The sequence below is a fragment of the Mirounga angustirostris genome, unplaced genomic scaffold, assembly GCF_029215605.1.
Source record: "Mirounga angustirostris isolate CCGP_5_RB_7025 unplaced genomic scaffold, mMirAng1.0.hap1 SCAF_17, whole genome shotgun sequence".
In the NCBI taxonomy this organism is placed as follows: Eukaryota; Metazoa; Chordata; class Mammalia; order Carnivora; family Phocidae; genus Mirounga; species Mirounga angustirostris.
In genome coordinates this window covers 30,744,327-30,763,645 of record NW_026991725.1, presented here as the reverse complement: position 1 = coordinate 30,763,645, position 19,319 = coordinate 30,744,327, and the positions used below count along the sequence as shown (strand labels likewise).

The 19,319-nt window shown below is 47.6% G+C and overlaps 1 protein-coding gene across 1 annotated transcript in view; it reads right to left on the bottom strand.

The window, feature by feature from the left end:
• Positions 1 to 790: 790 nt before the first annotated feature.
• Positions 791 to 19,319, bottom strand: part of ITGB3 (integrin subunit beta 3) — a 49,610-nt gene continuing 31,081 nt past the window's right edge. The window contains exons 10-15 of the mRNA XM_064583156.1: positions 18,196 to 18,625; positions 13,659 to 13,881; positions 12,423 to 12,523; positions 10,213 to 10,332; positions 5,128 to 5,294; positions 791 to 3,548 (exon numbers count right to left, since the gene is read on the bottom strand). Of these exons, the coding sequence (XP_064439226.1) occupies positions 3,483 to 3,548; positions 5,128 to 5,294; positions 10,213 to 10,332; positions 12,423 to 12,523; positions 13,659 to 13,881; positions 18,196 to 18,625 (1,107 nt within the window). The 3' untranslated portion in view covers positions 791 to 3,482. The remainder of the gene's footprint in view (positions 3,549 to 5,127; positions 5,295 to 10,212; positions 10,333 to 12,422; positions 12,524 to 13,658; positions 13,882 to 18,195; positions 18,626 to 19,319) is intronic.

Below are 19,319 nucleotides of genomic sequence, written 5' to 3'. Positions count from 1 at the left end.
TTTTTTTTTTTTAAGATTTTATTTATTTATTTGACAGAGAGAGACACAGCGAGAGAGGGAACACAAGCAGGGAGAGTGGGAGAGGAAGAAGCAGTCTTCCTACGGAGCAGGGAGCCCGATGCGGGGCTCGATCCCAGGATCCTGGGATCATGACCTGAGCCGGAGGCAGACGCTTAACGACTGAGCCACCCAGGCGCCCCAATGTCAGTGGTTCTTAGACTGGAGTATGCCACAGAATCACCAGGAAGGCTTAAAGAGAATGCTGGGCCCCACTCTCAGGTTTTCTGAGTTAGTAGTTCTGGGGTGTGGCCTTTGCATTTTCATTACCAACAATGTTAGTAAACTAAAAATTCCCATATGATACAGAGGCTGCTGGTCCTGGGACCACACTCTGAGACCTAACTCCTTAAATAAAAGTTGGGCATTTAAATGATCCTGGAAATAATTTGCCATTAAGCCTTTATTGTACCGATTTATGCCTCCTGCAAACAAAACCGGAGCTAAACTGACAGTCTGTTCTATTGAGGTTGCACAAGTTCTAAAAAATCCCCAATTAAAAGCAAAACAACTCTAACTCTTAGAGCGTAATAACCTACTGACTTTGAAAATGTTATTAAAGTCTAAAGAAAAACTCTGGACCGAACTTCAGTTCCCATAGCAGTCATCCTTCAGTTACATTTGGAAACATGCTTGTTCTAAAATAATCATTTTTGAGGCAATGACACTTACTCTTTTCACCCAAAGAAAACAGAAAGTACAACACAGGAAGAACTGGGCAGCCTTAGGTCAATTCGTTTTGGAAAGCACATTTAATTCACTGTTGCACAACTCAAACAGAGGGGGTGGTTGGGAAGTCAGGAAGGCACCTAAGTCATTTCAACCAGGAATACTTAACAAAGAGAAGTATCTTGAAATCATGGGTGGTCTAAGAATATCTGAGAGGTAAAGAACTGACTCCTTATGTGACAACTTGTCAGGAATGTTCAAAGCTTCCCGTTACTGTCCACAGACCCTGAGATTGAACATAAATTATCTCCAGATGAGCTGAGCATGAATAACCTTTTGGGGCCGTGCCAATGCCAAAATACTATTTAGATGTTCACCCTACATGAGGCCAGAACTGACTGCACTTCGTTATCTCGTGAACAGGTTCCCCCACATACAGACAAAGGCTTAGAAGCCTTGTTCCAGAAGCTCAGACAAGAGTCCTACCATTTTTTTTTTAATCTTTTAAATATGTTCTTCCTCCTTTGATACAATTTCTTCACATAAACCATCTTATCTAAAGAAAATATCCAACTACTACTCTAATGGACTCTTGTCTCAGTAGGCAAAAGGTATAGTTAGGTTTGAAACTTCTTGGATTCAACCCTCGACTGTACCCTTCAGTAAAGGGTAATCCATGGATGAGACAAGGCTCAGTCATTTGCCCCATTCCTAATTCCAAAAGCTTATTCTCAATGTTAGCCCACAGATACAGAATACATATTTCAGCTACTTTTATAGATGCCTTTTCCTTATACATGGATGCAAATGTGTGCAAAGTGAAATAAGAAATAATAAGCTAAGTGGAGCTTGAGTGCTACATCAGGAGATGTAACTGCTAACAAATGTCGGGGAAGGGGTTCTGAGAGAGAATAGAATGAGGCTCTTTTGTTGAGAAAGGTGATGTGGAATGACATCTGCTCTTGCCAAAGCCAGGTCTCTCAGGTCTCCCAACTAAAACAACAACCAGTAACATCTCACAGAATCTTAACTCCATGCTCGATGCCACGGGAAGTCCCAGCATCTTAGAATATCAACACCGAAACAGACCTTCTAGAGTGACTGGTCCAAACCTATCATTTTCCAGAGTAGAAAATTGAGCCCCAAGGAGAAGAGACTCGCCTTAATTAAGGTTAAAGATTCCTTAGCTGCAACACTGAGGCCAGGACTTAGATTTTCTGATCATCAGACCACTCTCTATAGGTCCTTCCCTTTTTCTTGATGGAATGGGGGTAAGGGTGGTGAGACTAAGGTAAATACCAACAGAGCAAACAGCTATGGCTAGGAAAAAAGAACAGCCTGTATCCCACCTCCTCAGAAAAGGCCCAGCATGCCCCTGGGTCCATCCCCACAGGCTTCCAGGATGAGCGAGCCCTTACAGACCCAGTGACAGAGCAGCAACTGCCTATGAATGACGGCAAGTGGGAGGGTCTGTATCCAGTCCAAGTCTGTGTGGGTTTGTTTGTTTTTTTAACACTCTTCTTCCTCACCACCAAATAAAGTTACAAATATAATGCAAGTGTGATTATATACATACTCCTTTAGATTAAGCAAGCCTCATCATGGTTTCAGGTGACCCAATGAGAAAAATAAAATAAAATTGCACTTCTGGCCTCTCGGATTAAAGACTGAGTTAAAATGAGGCTGCCCAGCCCACAGGAGAATAGGCCACACACGCCAATACAACTGACCCAGCATTCCAAATGTGGCATTTATGCCCAGCAGACTCAGAGAGCCATGGGAACGATTCCTTCACCCAAGGACAGCCAAGAGGTAGATAAATGCAATCAGCCGCATGGATGGATGGATGTAGCACACAGAAGCACCAGGTTGGGTGTGTGCAGGTGCCCTGGACCAGGGGCGGAGGGCCTGAAGGGTGGGGCCAGACCTCTGGCTCTAATCACAGCACTCTCCCTGGGAGGAAAAGTGTTTGGTCATGAAAGAAATCCCCAGGATGTAGCAAATGTCTACAGCAGTGGGAGTGTGGAAGTAGAAGGTAAAGAAGCAATGCTGGTCTAAGGGTGACACACTTCTTCTAAAGGAACTTCTAGCGTGGAGCTGCCGATGAGACAAATATGAAGGGTGATGATGATGAACTGGGGGACCGTGGCACATTCATCCAGGCCATGCATGACCCCTGAGTGGCCCTACCATCCTCACTCCCCACTGAGCAAGATTTCTCCTTCAGCCTGAGGGAAGGGAAAGGAGATAAAGGCCCAGATGACACAAGGCTGCCAAGCCCAGCAGTTGCTATCAGAGCTGCTGAGCGTCAGGCCCAAGAACCATGAACTCATAGTAGAGTCAAGGTCCCTTTCTCTGGAATGAGAGGCTCAGCCCTGCCCTCCTCTTCAGGAAGAAATGGCCAGAAAAGGAAAGCTGGCTTCTCACTGAGGTAATGTAGAACACCTGCTCAGCTGTGTCGGTCACCCTCAGGTTAAGCAGGAAGAATCCCTGAAGGAGGCATTCTGTGGATGGCTGAGGAGCTCCGCTTACCTAGGACATACCACAAGTTTGAAATTACACATTCCCCCACACGCAGCACACTCACATGGACACACGCACAGAGACCCACACTTCCACAGACTGATGTTCTTCCAAACCACCCCACGCCCAGCCCCCAATCCCGCCCCACCGATATCGTTCCCTGTAAACATGACAGCAGAGATGTCCACAATTCTGGGACAGCCTGATAGTGATCTGAGGATGACTCCTTGTCATTAAGTGCCGCGGTAGGTGATGTTGGTGAAGGTGGATGTGGCCTCTTTGAACAGTGGGTTGTTGGCCTATGGAGAGAACAGAGAAGCAGTGAATTCCTCACCTCTCCCCTTCCCTCAAGGATTACATTTCGTCTGAAAAGTCTACCCAAGACACCCTTCTCTGGGATATACCATTGATGAACCACTTAATGCTCATTGTACCCCATATTCACCCTTAAGATGGGAATGGATAGGAAATAAGAGCAGAGGGAAGATGGAAAGCCATCCTACTGCTATTTCTAAGGGGCTGAATCCAGCCCATTACTTTTTGGGGGATCACCAAACATTTCAGGATCTCTTTTTGCCAGTATTGATTTCTTGCCTCTCTCCTGAACTCTCTCTTTTGCCCTTCTCCCTATTTTTCCTTCCTTGTGACCATGCTGGGGGAAGTGGGCAGAGATGGGAAATGTAGCAGGTGGTAGCTGAAACCGAGAGGACAGCTTTTGCTCAAAATAATTTTAATTTGTTCTCATCTCATCCCTCCAAGCACTACCCACAAATTGTCATGTTAGCAAGAAAAAATAAACCCTCACTGGGTTTCCCAAACTCTTTTCTTTTCTCTTCTTTTTTTTAAGATTTATTCACTTATTTGGAGGGGGTGGGGCAGAGAGAGAGAATCTCAAGTCTCCCCCTGGACATGCATGGAGTCAAACAGCCATTTGGAAGGTCCAGAAAAAAGTTAAAATGTGGAAGATGAACCAAAGAAGAACAGAGTAAAATTAAGTATACAGAAAGTTCTCAGTAGATGATTGTTTCATTTAATTCTATCAGGATAAACTACAGGGAGGATATTTTTTTAAGATTTTACTTATTTATTTGACAGAGAGAGACACAGCGAGAGAGGGAACACAAGCAGGGGGAGTGGGAGAGGGAGAAGCAGACTCCCTGCTGAGCAGGGAGCCAATGAGGGGCTCGATCCCAGTACCCTGGGATAATGACCTGAGCTGAAGGCAGACACCTAACTGACTGAGCTACCCAGGCACCCCAAGGATATTTTTTAAGAGGCTGGCCCAAAAAGTAATTCCTATCATAACTTAATTCCCTCCCACAATCGGGCAAGCTGCTTAAGCTCTCTGTGCTGTTTCCTTACCTATAAAATGGGAAAAATAATGCTGCCTCCTATCTAGGGCTGTTACAGGGATGGAAGAAGTTAATACCTAAAAATCATTTAGAACAGTTCCTAGTATATGGTGAATCCTCAGCAAAAGTTAGCTCTTTTTTTTTAATTTTCTGTTTGTGTTTAATGCTTTGGACTTCATCAGGATATAATGTATTATATGTTCTCAGTGTAGAATTCTCAAGTTTGTCCTATCTTCTTCAACTGGAGAAGTCTCTTTTTCATTGCATCAGTGTCCAGAGCAGAGCTGGGCCCTACCTGTGTTCAGTCAGTACTCACTGACATGACTAGTTGTCACTATATGGTAGAGAGAGAATCGGGTGGGGTTTCCAGGTATAATAAGGACAATGGGACCATCTCCTAATTTCCAGAACAGAGGCTAACAGGGAAATTATGGGCTAGCTGAACCTGGCCACCCTATGCATCTGCAGCTTCCATTTGAGGCTCTCAAACCAATGACTTGAGAAAATGCCGAGCCCAGCCTCTTACCGTGTCCCATTTTGCTCTGGCTCTCTCTTCCTCAAATTTAGCAAACTCCTTCCGGTCATGGATGGTGATGAGGAGCTTCCAGATGAGCAGAGTAGCAAGGCCAATGAGCAAAATGGCCCCCATCACTGAAAGCAGGACCACCAGGATGTCAGGACCCTTGGGACACTCTGTCAGGAGAGAGCACAGAGCAGAGAGGTTGTGAATGTAGCAGGAATCACTTAAACTGGTTATGAATAGATCTTCCTGACCAAGAAAGAAATTACTAGAAAGTTCTCTAAAGGAAACAGGACTTAGGAAATACAACTAATTTTTTAAAGGAAGGGGTGTCAATCTTTAAGACAGCAGTAATCTGTTCTGAGTGGTTTAAGTCAGAGGTCATAAACAGGTCACCCATGGCAGAATCAAACCTATGTAAGTGTTCATTAAAAATCTGATTTTATGTTAACTACACCGGAGTTAAAAATAAAAACTTAATAAAAAATTTTGATTTTGTTGGCAACATTGAATAATCAGGAGATTATCCCCCTGAAATTTCAGATTCTTCTTTTTCTCTTTAGGAAAAAAAAAATCAAAAGGTCTGGAAACACTGAACCCACAGGGCAGCCCTGGTGAGATGTGAGGAGCAGCTGTCCCCATTGGATGGGACACATTTTCTAGTTTGCCAGAATTCTCACCATCCTCTTTTCTCCACTAAACAGAGGCAACAGGTAACTTATTGAGGCCATGCTACCTTGCGCTCTGGAGTTAGCCTGCCTGGGTTCGAATCCTGGCTTACCACTTACTTTGCTATGGGACCTTTGATAAATTATTTCACCTTTCTGGGTGTCTGTTTCCTATTTCTCCATACATTTAAAGAACTCAGAAGACTGCCTGGCACAAACTCAGTGCTCAATAAATATCAGCTACTGTTATTACTGGCCTTCCTGTTATATCTGACTGTTTTCACTAAGTTATGTACCTAGCTCCTGTAGGCATTTGTGTTTGTTACCCTGATTTAGGTATGTACATCCCTGAGGGCTGGATACCTAATGACCTTGTTAGCATACTTAGAGACCAGGAGGCCTGCCAACCAAGAGAATATTTTGGGCTCCTTCCCAAAATATTTCATCATCTAAAATCTTAACCCTATTGAGAGCTGACTTCCTGTTCAAACCCAGTCAACAACCAACACAGACAGAGGTGCGTCACCCTTCTGAGGGCCGAGCTGAGTGTGCTCCATGGAGCTCTGCTTCCCATAAACCACAGGTGTCTGATGGGTGACCTCACTCCAGTGACTTCTCAGGTGTTAATGTAATTAGGTATTTGGATATATGAGTATTGATGGGTGTGGAGAGGAGGTCACACCCACTTTCCACACTGTCTCCCACCTTCTTCTCTAAACATATACTCTGTGCTCACCACACATGACCCAAAAACAACCACCAACACAAACCCAAGCTGGCTCTTTCCCAAGCCACCAAATTACAACCTGTCTATAATTAAAGAAGCATCTGGAGAGAGGCTCTGAGGTCCCAGTGTCTGAGTTCCCAGGAGTGAAGGGTCCCAGTTCTTCTGGGAAAAACAATTACAAATTCTCTGGAAGATAGGGCTGACCCTCAAACCTCAAAGTAAAATCTCTTCAATTCTGTATGCCAGTATGGACAGGACAGGTAGAATGTCAAGAGATCTTCAGGGAAAAGCATCTGTTAAGCAATTGTCCTTAAGGAGGTGGATGGCAGGCTTCCTGGAAGCAGAGGACAAGATCAGGTGGTCTCTAGAAAGCTCTCCTAGCCACAGTGATGAGGACCCATGGTGGGGACCTGAGGTCAAGAAAGATTGGGTAGGACTAGCAGATTATACAAAAGTATAGGAAGTCCAGTTAAATGTGAATTTCAGATAAACAATGAATAACTTTCTAGCCTAAGTATGTACTAAATATTGCATGGGATATACTGTATTTTCCAGGAAACCCTATGTGAGAGTGATGAGGACCCAGCTCAGGGGATCCCACTCTATGCAGGCTGAACACCACCCAGCCAATGCCAAGCCCTTTGGTAGTGCTCTCTCTGCTGCCCTGAAATGGTCCAGCCCTTCAGGGAGAGCATCTACAAGGGCATGAGTTAAAGAAGAGAATGGGAATAATCTTCTATACTCCAGGACCTCAAGTGCTACATTCTGCTTGAAGCCAGAGCACCTGAAAATGGTTGGAGGTGGTGGGTGAGAGGAGAGGCAGAACTTGGAATTCCAGGGCAACAAGGTATTAAATGTAGGTCTGGGATCCCATTTCCCAAGGTGGAGGAAGGGGTCCACATCAGAAAAGTTACCCCCCATCCAGGGGTTATTTGTACCAGCTCAGGTTATCACCATCTTTATTCCCCACAACTCCAGGTAAGGAGATCCAGTCAAGAACATCAAGCCAAAAGATTTTGGTAAGTGATATAGCAGAAGCATCAGTAAGGATTATTGCAGCAAAGACGTAAAGTAATGTTAAACCCAAAAGCAAGAACATACCGCCCTTCTGAAAGGAGAAAGGACAAAGGTACAGATATGGTGGGTATAGAAAAATCCATGAAATGTGTTAATACAGGTAGATGGGAAAGTGTGGGGGGTCACGGCCAAATAATCCACAGATACATATCCAGACTCTTCCCTTTCCCCTTCCCATGTTAGCTTTCCCTTGAGTCAATAAAGAAAATGAAGGCCATACCCTTTCTTTTTTTTTTAAAGATTTTTTATTTATTTCTTTGACAGAGAGAGACACAGCGAGAGAGGGAACACAAGCAGGGGGAGTGGGAGAGAGAGAAGCAGGCTCCCCACAGAGCAGGGAGCCCAACGCGGGGCTTGATCCCAGGACCCTGAGATCATGACCTGAGCCAAAGACAGACGCTCAACGACTGAGCCACCCAGGCGCCCCCATACCCTTTCTTTACCACCCTTCTTCCTTCTAAAGGTGAGAGCCCTGGGCAAGGCTGGTGAACAATATCACAGATGGGGCACCATGCTTTCCTCTACCCATGGAGCCAGCAACACCCTGGCTGACACAGGTGTAGCAGAGCTTCTTCCCCCTTTTGCCCCCTTCCTTCTCCAAGCAGCCCAAATTCTCCTAGCAGGTATCAAGAGGTATACAAGCCTGCCTGTCTCCTAGGAATAATCAGTCCTATGAATTCACTCAAAAACCATTTATCAAGTATCTTCTTTGTAGATGACTGAGCCAAGTATGGATATAACAATAGATAAGACAGTCCCTGTGTTCACGGAGCTTGTGATCTACTGAGAGAGATGGGTGATGAAAGAGGCAATTTAATGGTGTGATGAAGGCGCTTCTAAGGGAAGCACAGCTGCTCTGAGCCCCCAACCGAATCAGCAGCATGGATGCCAGAGGAGGTCTGAGAAGGCTCATTAGGGGAAGTGATGTATCCAAAACAGAGGCACTCAAATATTGGGGTGTTTCACACTTGCTGGGAGCACTAATCAAGAACACAGAGGCAGGCGCCTGGGTGGCTCAGTTGGTTAAGCGACTGCCTTCGGCTCAGGTCATGATCCTGGAGTCCCTGGATCGAGTCCCGCATCGGGCTCCCTGCTCGGCAGGGAGTCTGCTTTGCCCTCCGACCCTATCCCCTCTCATGTGTTCTCTCTCATTCTCTCTCTCTCAAATAAATAAATAAATAAAATCTTAAAAAAAAAAAAAAAAGAACACAGAGGCTCATGGAAGTAGGATGGGGCTCAGGACTCTGGGTTCTTTTTAACAAGGGGGAACATACAAAAGTTTGAGACCCACTTTTCTAAAGCAGGGACTGCAAACTATGGTCTGGGAGCCAAATGTGGCTTGCCATCTGTTTTTGTAAATATGCTTAGGCTCATACATTAAATAGATGCTGCTTTCCTGTTACAACGGCAGAGTAGTCATGGCAGAGATCACATGGCCCACAAAGCCTAAAATATTTAACATCTGGCCCTTTGCAGAAAGAGTTTGCTGGACCCTGGTCTGAAGGAAGATCTGAAGGAATTCCTACAGCTGTTAAGAATGTCAAGCAACCAACTGACTTTGTCTCTGCCTTCAGACATTGTTCCTTCATTCCCAAAAGTTCCTATCTAACCCCTGCCATAACATAGTCCTTGTCCCTCAGCAGTGTCATTATTGATTTACATGCACCTCTCCCCTGGCCTGTGAGTGCCACATCTGCTTTATCTATTGTGATACTCCCAGCACTGAGTCCACTGCCTGATATATAGTAAGTACTCGAAAATATTTTCTAATTATTCATAGCTTAGTCTGTTGTTTAAGAGAAAGGAAGGAGACAGAGGTAGTAAGGGGAAGCAAGCAAATCTACTGTGGTTAGATGGTGACAAGCCTGTAGTTGGTCTGTGTGTATGACAGATGGGCTCCTCCTGCTTCCAGAGGGCCTTGAGAGCAAGCACCCTCTTTTCAGTGTTCAGGGCACCTTGGGTGGGTGCCTCAAACCCAGCACCATGTCTCATGGTCAACTTGGTAAGGTCAACACCTCAAAGCATCAGGCCTTCCTCTGAAGCAGCAAGCAGGTTGCTCTTGGCAACCACCTAACTTTTAGTAAAGCAGATGCTGAACAGTCCTAGACTTTAAATTCCTTACTTCTTAACATTGTCATCTCAAAAAATGCCATAATATATTTTGTCCCTTCATGGGATCCATATCTACCTTCTTTTTTTTTTTTTAAGGTTTTATTTATTTATTTTAGAGAGAGAGAGAGCATGACTGGATGGAGGGGGAGAGGGAGAGGGAGAGAGAGAATCTTAAACAGACTCCACACTGAGTGCAGAGCTCGACGTGGGCTCAATCCCATGACCCTGAAATCATGACTTGAGCCAAAATCAAGTCCGCCATTTAACCAACTGAGTTACCCAGGCGCCCCCCTCTACCTTCTTCCTTTCCTTACCCACCTTCTTATTTTTCTATCTCCTCAATTAGCAAAGTCGCTTTCTCACTAATATATGTATTTAAATATCACCCATACTCCAATGACAGGCCCTAACTTATCACTTGTAAGGTCAGTCTTAAACTGGCTGTTCTGTGTAAGAGGAGCGATGGATGGAAATTACTGCTTAACATGGCCCTTAGGGTTCACTCACCTGGCTCTTCTACCACATAGAGAATGGACTTTCCACTCGAGTCTTCATAGTACTGGAATCTGACGACACAGTCATCCTCATTCTTGTATGTACAATTCACTGCATCCTTCCCAGTATCCTCTGAGGAAGGGAAAAAGATGGAAAAATGAAAAGCGAGTCAATTCCTGGAATATGGGGCCATCTCCAAGCCCCAGTTATGAGACTTCTGAGAAAGTATGCAACAGGAAACCCTATGCCTGACGTTAGGCAAGATGTCTAGATTTGAGATGGCCTGGCAATTACCTCTAGATGACCCTCACTTCTGTACTTTGTCCCTCACAGGCCCTTTTTGGTTCTTATTCCTTCCTCTGGAAGGGACATGACATAACACATTCCACGGTCTGATTCAAAGCCCGGCCCTCCCACCTGCCAGCTGTGTAATACTAGGGAAGTTACTTGATCTCATTGGCTCTCTCTTTCTTCATCTATAAAAGGAAAATGATACCCCACCTCACAAGGTTGGTAGAGAACTAAATAGCATAAAGTAAACAGTACCTAACACACAGTGGGTGTTCCCTTCCCTCTCTTTCCCTTCTCTGCTTGCCCAACGATTCTTAATAATTCATTGACTCAGCCCTTATATTTCTTCCATTTCTGCTTCTGATCCAGTGCTCCTCTCAAGCCATCCCTTCTTCTCGGACTCCCATCATGTTTTGTAGGCTTCATCCCTTCTGATTCTGAAACCTCTTATTCTGACAGGGAAACGATAAGTACCCCTCCATCAGCTGCACTATATCCTCCAGTGATGAAGCCGGATGGGTAAAACTGACACATGATGAGGTTAAGCAAATGTCCCAAGGTTGCACCACAGGTGCATGATGGAGCAGGACTAGAACTTGAGTCTCAGAGCACATCCTACAGACTTGAACCCAACAGGCCTTCAGAAAACCAGTGGTATAAGAGTACAATGGAAAGGGTAAGGATTTCCAGATTTAGTTCTAAGCTTAACTTGTTTGGGCAGATTATGTAACTTGCCTGAAATTCCATATCCTCATCTGTAAAATGAAGATAACAGTACTACAGTTCTACTTTACTAGGTTGTTGAGAAAAGGATAAGATGGTGGGTATGAAAGGGCACTTTCATAACTTTTATAACTCATACAATTCCATACAAACAAGCATTCATTTTTATGATTATCATGGCATGGGGGGAGGAGGTATGAGAAATACTTAATCAGCTAACCTGTGATATCCATCTGGTCTAGGTAATAAAAACATCTCACATTTCTCTCAGCAGTTTCTCCCCACTGAGCTAATCATAGCATACACCCAGTCTCTTCCAGAGGAAAAGCTGTGTCTTCAAACTCAATCCCCAAATCACTATCCTCACTCCCAGCCCCACCTCTAATATTAGCCAAAGGGTCCAGAGATCTGACCCTTTCTGTAAAACCCCAGCCAGAAGCTGACTGTGTCTTACTATGGCTCTCACTAAAAAACATGTTTCCTGCCTTCATGGGAGATGGCTATCTCAGGAGAGATTACCATCTCCCTGCTACCAGCCAATGCCTAGCTGATCCAGATAATCATATCAGATGTGCTGACAGCAGCAAAGATTATCTCCTTTTAAGTCAAGGTAAAGTACAAACCAGAATAACTGCAAGCAAGAGTTTCGCTCCCCACTGTATTTTTATCTGTCTTATTCCAGGAAGGGCTCCATCATGAGTTTAACTACAAATCCATAAAGGTAAAGGTTTCCCTCCAAACCAGCAAAGCAGTATGCCTGGGCACTGTTTAACACTCTTCGTTAAGTAAACTCAGTAAATGCTTTACTAGCTTCCTAAAATGATGCCTGTCACTCTGTGCCTCAGTTTCTTCATCTGTAAAATGGGATGCATTGTCTTCTTTTCCTTGAGGGGGTAAAGTTAGGGTCTGAAATCAGGCATACTTTAAAAGTTATTTATAGGATCTTGCTGAGTCTGTGGGTGCTGGGAAGCAGAATGGGGAGGGACTGTGGAACCAATGAGTAGAGGTGCAAGAGGACTCAGGGAAGCCAGCTTTTATGGAGTGCCTAGCAAGCATCAGGTCCGCACAACATGCCTTTGAGGTGGGAATTATTCTTCCATGTTACTGATGAGAGTTGAACAGTTTCTGGGGTTAATTGCACAATTTTAGAAGCTGTGTTTGTGTGTGTGTGTGTGTGTGCACGCAACTCTGAGATACACTGAACTTACTAAGTTCCTTCACAGACTCGATCTCATCACGACAGTAACGGTGGCAGGTATTGTCCTCATGGAGGGCTCCTCGGTCAAATTTCTTACACTCCACACACTCCCTAAAAGAGAGAGGACACAGAGATTAAGACAAGGGAAGAGCAAACTTACAAGGCTTCAGTCCGGCTCAGACCTCCACACACCAGAAAGCTGCTCCACCTCAGAAAACAAACAGCTGTACCACAATCCCGGGGGCCCAGAGGGTCCGGTCTGTGAGCTCAGGGTGGGAGGCCTGGCAGGCAGAGGGCCCCAGCACCATCATTAAACTTCCTCATGGCCCAACCGAGAGTATGACAGGAAGTGAAGCCTATGCCAGACTGGGGAGCCTTAAAGGCAGAACCGGTCATGTAATCTGGTTGCCCAGTGCAAAGGCAAATGTCAGGTCCCTTGTTTAAAAATGACTAAGAGGGCACCTGGGTGGCTCAGTTGGTTAAGCGACTGCCTTTGGCTTAGGTCATGATCCTGGAGTCCCTGGACTGAGTCCCGCATCGGGCTCCCTGCTCGGTGGGGAGTCTGCTTCTCTCTCTGGCCCTCCCCCCTCTCATGTGCTCTCTCTCATTCTCTCTCTCTCAAATAAATAAATAAAATCTTTAAAATAAAATAAAATAAAATAAAAATGACTAAGAATTACAAGACAGGGCCAGCAGAGCGGTAAACCAAGTGCGGGGCTCTTCTACGCACGGGGCGCTGTACAGATGCACAGGTTTCGCACCCCAAGAGTCCAGCCCTGCTTAAAGTGGCCAGAGAAATGGCAGGAGCATCCCCTGACTCCCAGATGAGTGAAGTACATGCTCGTGACCTTCTCCCGTCTCACAGTGTCCTTCATAACTGCAGCCCCACATCTCCCACAGAATCAGAATATCAGCACAGGAACATTCCCCTGGAAGCTCTCCGGTTCAGCCTTCCTCCCAACTCAGGGATTCAGGGTGCCAGCCCAGGAGAGCGGGTTTCTCCACCTGGAGTCCCCAGGGTGTTACTTTGGCCCCTGCCTGGTTGGCTCCCCCTCCAACGTTTCCCCACCTCTTCAGCGGAAAGAGGAAAGCTAGCCTCTTAGCCGCAGGGGACTCTTCCTCCTAAAGCTCTGGTGAGTAAGGGACAGACCCTGGAGGAGTGGGAGGGCGGTGGATTCCAGCCTGGGGGACCCTCTCCCTCCTGCCAGCACCCCGCTCTCTCCAACTCGCTTCTCAGCCCACTCACTTCTTAAAGGTGCAGGCGTCGGGGCAGGTGGGGCACTTCTCGCAGGTGTCCCCGTAGGAGCCGGGCTGGATGCACACGCAGCTGCCGCACTCACACTTGCCACGGCCGCTGCACAGCAACCCGTTGCTGGACATGCAGGTGTCCGTGCGCGTGGTACAATTGCAGTAGTAGCCAGTCCAGTCTGAGTCACACAGGCAGTCCCCACAGCTGCACTGGCCGTGGCCTGCAAGCACACAGCCCGAGGGGGCGGCAGCAGGTGAGGGTCCCCACCTCCCCCCGCCCTCCTCCTGTCGCCCCTCGTCAGCACCGCACTTCTGTGCTTTCCCTCCATCCTCCCCGGGCCAAATCCACTGCCTGCCCTGTGTTCTCCTGGCGTTTACATGGGCCTTTATTTTAACCCTTACGATCAGCCCATTTGCCTGCCTATCTGTTTCTCCTTCTAGACTGTGAGCTCCACGATGGGAGAGGACGTATGTTTGTCCGCAGGGAGTGATTAGCATAACATCTGAAACACAGGAGGCAGGCAATTAATGTTTTGTTTATTGATCCATTTACTCAACAAACACTGCTTGAGCTCATGCTGGGCACCAGACATTCAGCAGTGAACAAGACAGGCAAGGCCCCTGTGGCCCTGGAGCTTATGTCCTAGCTAAATTCCTGGAAAACGTACACGTTCAGCGTGTGCCCTGTGCTTTATTAGCAGAGTATTGCAAAGAACCAGCAGTGCTAGTAGGAAAGAGCTATTCACTTTACTGCAGGAGTGTAGGAATGGGAGAGAGGGGCCTGGGGTGGGGGTTAGGTTGGTTAAATGCAGGTTTTAACTCTTGGTGCTACATCCCCCTAATTACTTAACAAGGCTTGAAAACTTGGCTCCCAAACTCAGAAGAAAAGGTGACTCATTCTCAAGGATTCTGAATCAGGAAGAAGTGGATGAATAATAAAAATCTGATTGTTTATCAGAGGAAAGGCAAGGAGCAAGGGGGAAGTAACCTCAATTGGTCTGAAAACCACACCACTTGTGTGAGAAATGGGCCCCAAGATGGTGGAGGAGAGGGAGGTGCATGGGCAGGCTCAAACGGCCGCTAGCTGGCACCTTCAGCATCCCAGTGACAGCCAGGCGAGCGGGGCCCCACAGTGTCCACTACACCCAGCTTTTAGTGATGGCTCCCGGACAGGGAAAGGCCGACGCCAAGGGGACTGGCAGCACTCAGAGGCCTCGGCCTCCTCAGAAACCCCTGTCCCATAGTGTTCCCTTTGTGAGGCCCAACAAAGTGATCTTTGAGAAGACGGTCTGCCAGGCCAGCCCGAGTGGCAGGCTAGAGCCAGCAGGCCCTGGCAGGGTCCACCCAAAAAAGGAAGCCACAGTGTGGTAATGTCACAGGATGGGCACCCCGCCAGCCAAAGGGTGGCTGAGCCTGGGTTCACAGGGAAGTCAGAGGAGGGCGGTGAGGAATGAAGAGAAAGTGTAAGAAAGAGGAGGGAAATAGGAAAGAAGGCAGCAGGGGAGGGGTGGAGATGAGGGAGGGGGAGGGGAAAGGGAGGAGCAGGCCTTTCAGGTCCTGTGGAAGGCAACCACTCTCCCTGAACAGCTTGACCCTCTGGGCTGATGCTTAGCTCCTCTCCCCTGCTTTATGAGCCAGCCCTTTGTTTGACATCCTACTTCCTCCATGAAGTCACCCAGGCTTCCTCTGCCTACAGTGAGTCTCTCTCCAGTGGACTCCTATAACTATTCCCCAAGGATACCTCACTTCCGAGACCGGGCAGGTTCTGCCTCATGCTGTGAATTATCCTTAGGTAAGTTAATTAAGGGCAAAACTGTCTTATCCATGCCTCTTGATCCCACAACACTACAGCACAGAGCCTGGCTCAGGGGCGCCTAATCAATCTACGCTCATGGATGTGGCAGGTGGGGAGTCCCTTGAGGACAAGGATGCACTCCCTGGTGTTTGAGGCAGGGGTGCTGATAACATGTAACCACAAAGGCCATACCCCGGTGGGGAGGGGGGAGGGGGAAGGCCAGAGGCTGGGGAAATAGCCAAGTGGTAGCGTGCCACCCTCATGGGCCACGGCTTGTGGCAAAGAATAGACCACAGGCCAGCAGCTCTGGAGAGAGACAGTGGTGAACAGGTGTATAAGCTGAGCAGTCAGGAATCAGGCATGACCCCTGTTCACCCATTTGGACTGAGTGCCTGGCACAGAACAGGTGTTCAATAAGTATGTGTCCCTGAGTATCTGTCCCTGGAGAGTGTGATGGTGGCACCACAGGATCTAGGCCCGAAACCAGTAGGCACACAACACTCTGGCTGGAAGCAGTGGGGGGGAGGCCTCTCAGAGACTACAGTGGCTGCCTGGGGTTCCCTCATGAATTAAGCTGGAGCACACGGGGGACAAGCTGTTCTTGCACTGGTAGGAGGCAGGAAGCAGGCTGCTGACCCAGGCAGCTTTGTTTTATGGCTTCGGGGCAGCCAGCAGCTGAAGGAAACCCACTCTGGATGGGATCCCTCCCACAGGGCGTCACACCAGACCAGGAACCACGAGGCACAGAGGAGGAGTAGACCTCCCTCTGTCCTTGGTGCCCCCGAGGGGCTGTCTGTAGGCCTTTCCTAGGACAACCCTCTCCCCATGGTCTCCCACATCAAACTTAACCAATTCCCTTTGGCACTTTGAATACGATGTAAGTACTATTAAGTATTACAATGAGCTGAAATTCCTGCCTCACCCTCTAACTCAAACTGCTGTTTGTGTGTGTGTTGGTGTGTACCTGATCTCTCTCTCCCTATCATTTCTCTCCCATCTCTCGATCTCTCACTCAAATTTTGTTGGCTTGAGTAAAGGAAACAATGTTGCAGATCATAAAAACAAGCCATTTTTATGTTACTAGGGCATGTTTTAGAATGACACAGATTCACCTTTCTAACCAAGCTTTCTTAGACTGATGTTAAAGTGAACACCTAGGTAGATTAGCTCAGCTCATTAAGCCCCAGTGCAAAGGAAGCCAATCTGAGTCATAGATTAGATCACCATAGAAGCCAATTATAATCTGTTGATTGGCTACACAATACACCCAAAAACCAATCCCAGCCAGTTTGCAAATGTCTTCGATCTGTCACAAGAGGGATCAAACCTCAGTGATCATAGCGCAGCAAAAACCTCTCCCCAGTGCCCCAGGAACTACTCAGACATGCTGACTCTCAGGATAAAGACTAACTCACATTACTTTGATTTCTTCTAGCTGGAGAAGCATCCTAGGAGTGGTCTTCCGGGCAAGGAAAAACCAGCTTGAGATTTTCAATGGGCCTCAAGATTTTACAGAATTTTGTCATGAGAAGGACAAAACCTCAGTATCCTGCAGGTAGAAGGACTTGACATCGTAATCCTCCATCTGTAGGCTGGACCCCTCAATGGCAATGCTTTCTAATTTATGGGCTGTCCAGCGTGCCAGCCACTAGCCACATGTGGTTCCTGCGCAAAAGAGGAACTGATGTTTTCATTTTTCACTCCATTTAAATTTATTTAAATTTTGCTTAAGTTATCATTCCATTTGATGAATTTAAATTTAAATAGCCACATGTGGCTACGACACTTGACAGCACAGACCTGGGACAGTAGTGCCCAGAGTGATAACAAAACAGTGCTGACATATCATCGGAGCTTGCACTTTTCCCGCCATCATTCCAAGTGTCTGGGCTCCTTACATGTGCTCCATCGTCTCGCTTTTTTTACTATTGTCCAAGTCTCATGATGAAAAGACAAATTCACGTAAAACAAATATTGCTGGGGCGCCTGGGTGGCTCAGTTGTTAAGCGTCTGCCGTCGGCTCAGGTCATGATCTCAGGGTCCTGGGATCAAATCCTGCATCAAATCCTCTGCTCAGTGGAGAGCCTGCTCCTCCCTCTCCCACTCCCCCTGCTTGTGTTCCCTCTCTCGCTGTGTCTCTCTCTGTCAAATAAATAAAATCTTAAAAAAAAAAACAAAAACAAATATTGCTAACTTTGCTAGATAGTCTGATAGCATATATTCTCCAAACCTGTAACTACCAAAAATCTAATTACCATCAGTCAGTGATTTTTTTTTTTCTTACCTAAACATAGGGGTTGGTCCCTATCCTCGAAAGGATTAGGAACCAGTATTAGAAGGGCAAGTGAAAGAAAAGAAGAAAACTGCCTTCACCTTCGCGCTTCCCCACTCAGCCCCAAGCTATTCTAGGAGGGGAGTCCCTCGGAGCCCAAGCTCACTTCCGCTTCTGTGTGTACCCCAGGAGCAAGGACTTGGGGAGCTGGGAGGGGTTAAAGAGAACTTCCTTCTGCTTTCTGCCGTGGGAGCGGAGCACCACCAACACCATCCACTCGGCTCTGCCTGCCCGGCCTACCCGTGGCCACCCGAGCCCTGGCTGGAAGTTTCCAGGGGCCACAGATGCGTGCGCGCGCGCGGCGACGGGGACGGGAGCGCGCGCGGCGACGGGGACGGGAGCGCGCGCGGCGACGGGGACGGGAGCGCGCGCGGCGACGGGGACGGGAGCGCGCGCAGCTCTACTCACCCGAGCACATCTCCCCCTTGTAGCGGACACAGGAGAAGTCATCACACTCGCAGTACTTGCCCGTGATCTTGCCGAAGTCGCTGCTGTGGCAGACGCACTGGCCGCACAGACACTCGCCCCGCTGGCTGCAGGCGGGCTGGCCCTCCTGGGGGCTGCACTCGTCCTGCTGGGAGGGGCGGTAGTCCTCCTCCGAGCACTCACACTGGGATCCCAGCCAGCCAGGCCCGCAGCGGCACACCCCGCACTCAAACGTCCCATTGCCATGGTTGCAGCGGTCGCTGGCAGTCTCGGCCTGGGCCTGGCATTCACAGTCACAGTCGAAGGCGACCTGGACGGTGAGGCTGTCTTTGAAGCCCACGGGCTTGATGGTGAAGGACTTCTCCTTCTCCTGGGGGCAGCCGCGCACCTTGGCCTCAATGCTGAAGCTCACCTGGGAGGAGAGTACGATCGCATTCAGACGCGGGTGGACCTGGACACTTTTAACGCTCCAGCCCTGGAGAGAAAGAAGCTGGGCCCTGCCCTGCCCTGCCCGGGGAGTAGCCAAACTGGGGGGTCTAACGCCCCAGCAACCTGGAGTTCCTCAGCCTCCCCACAACCCAGGTCTGCAAAGCAAAAAGAAGAGCCTGGGGACAGTTGTCCTGTTATATCCGGCTGGGTGCACAGATGTTAATTTAGTCATGAGATATGCTGGGGTTTTTTAATTCCACATATGAAATAAGCCAGCTCAAGCAGAACGGAACCTGTGATCTTATAAACATTCTGCTCTGGCCAACTAAGCTAGCTGGACTGATTACACAATGTCATATATCTTTGTAGCAAGACACACAAAGCACTATTTTGCACCACACAACCCCACATAGTGCCCAACCACAGGCTCAGGATCTACTGTTTCATTTCCATGAATATTTCATCACTTGTGCCATCATATACCTTTCCAGCCAATATTTCTTGGATAGGGTATGTGCACCTGTTCTAGAATATAGATAGATAGACATACGGACAGAGGGATAGAGATCGATATACAGATGCTGTAGATACAGGTGATATAGATACAGCTCTCCCCCTTTCTGCTTCCCTCCCTCTCACCAGCCCTTCCCCTTTAGGCAGAAGCAGAAGAGAACCAA